Source organism: Eurypyga helias, unplaced genomic scaffold (genome assembly GCF_000690775.1).
Source record: "Eurypyga helias isolate BGI_N326 unplaced genomic scaffold, ASM69077v1 scaffold21916, whole genome shotgun sequence".
Lineage (NCBI taxonomy): Eukaryota > Metazoa > Chordata > Aves > Eurypygiformes > Eurypygidae > Eurypyga > Eurypyga helias.
The window spans coordinates 1,944-2,233 of record NW_010256272.1 but is presented as its reverse complement, the minus strand read 5'-3'; the positions used below and the strand labels follow the sequence as shown (position 1 = coordinate 2,233).

At 64.1% G+C, this 290-nt stretch overlaps 1 protein-coding gene across 1 annotated transcript in view; it reads right to left on the bottom strand.

Annotated features, from left to right (window-relative positions):
* DOK2 (docking protein 2, 56kDa) overlaps positions 1-221 on the bottom strand; it is a gene marked incomplete at its 3' end in the record, with an annotated part of 2,936 nt that extends 2,715 nt beyond the window's left edge. Inside the window, exon 1 of the mRNA XM_010153630.1 lies at positions 159-221. Coding sequence (XP_010151932.1) covers positions 159-221 — 63 coding nt within the window. The remainder of the gene's footprint in view (positions 1-158) is intronic.
* Between the last annotated feature and the right edge of the window lie 69 nt (positions 222-290).

Below are 290 nucleotides of genomic sequence, written 5' to 3'. Positions count from 1 at the left end.
TCCCCACCAGCCTGATGTGCTGGTGGAGAGCCGAAGGATGGTTGAGGAGCCAACAGGTGGACGCATCCTGTTCCCTTCAAATGCAACCCCCCTGTACCCCCATGTCCAGCCCAGCCGAGCTTCCCCAGGGTCCGAGCAGCCCCCCGCCACCTCCTCACCTTCCCAAAGGTCTGCTGCAGCTGGAGGTAGAGCACACCCTGCTTCACCACCGCCTCCTCCATCCTCCAGCCACCAGCATCCTCCTCCGCTGCTCCTCTGCCACCATCCCCCTCCTGCTCCACAGCTCCAAG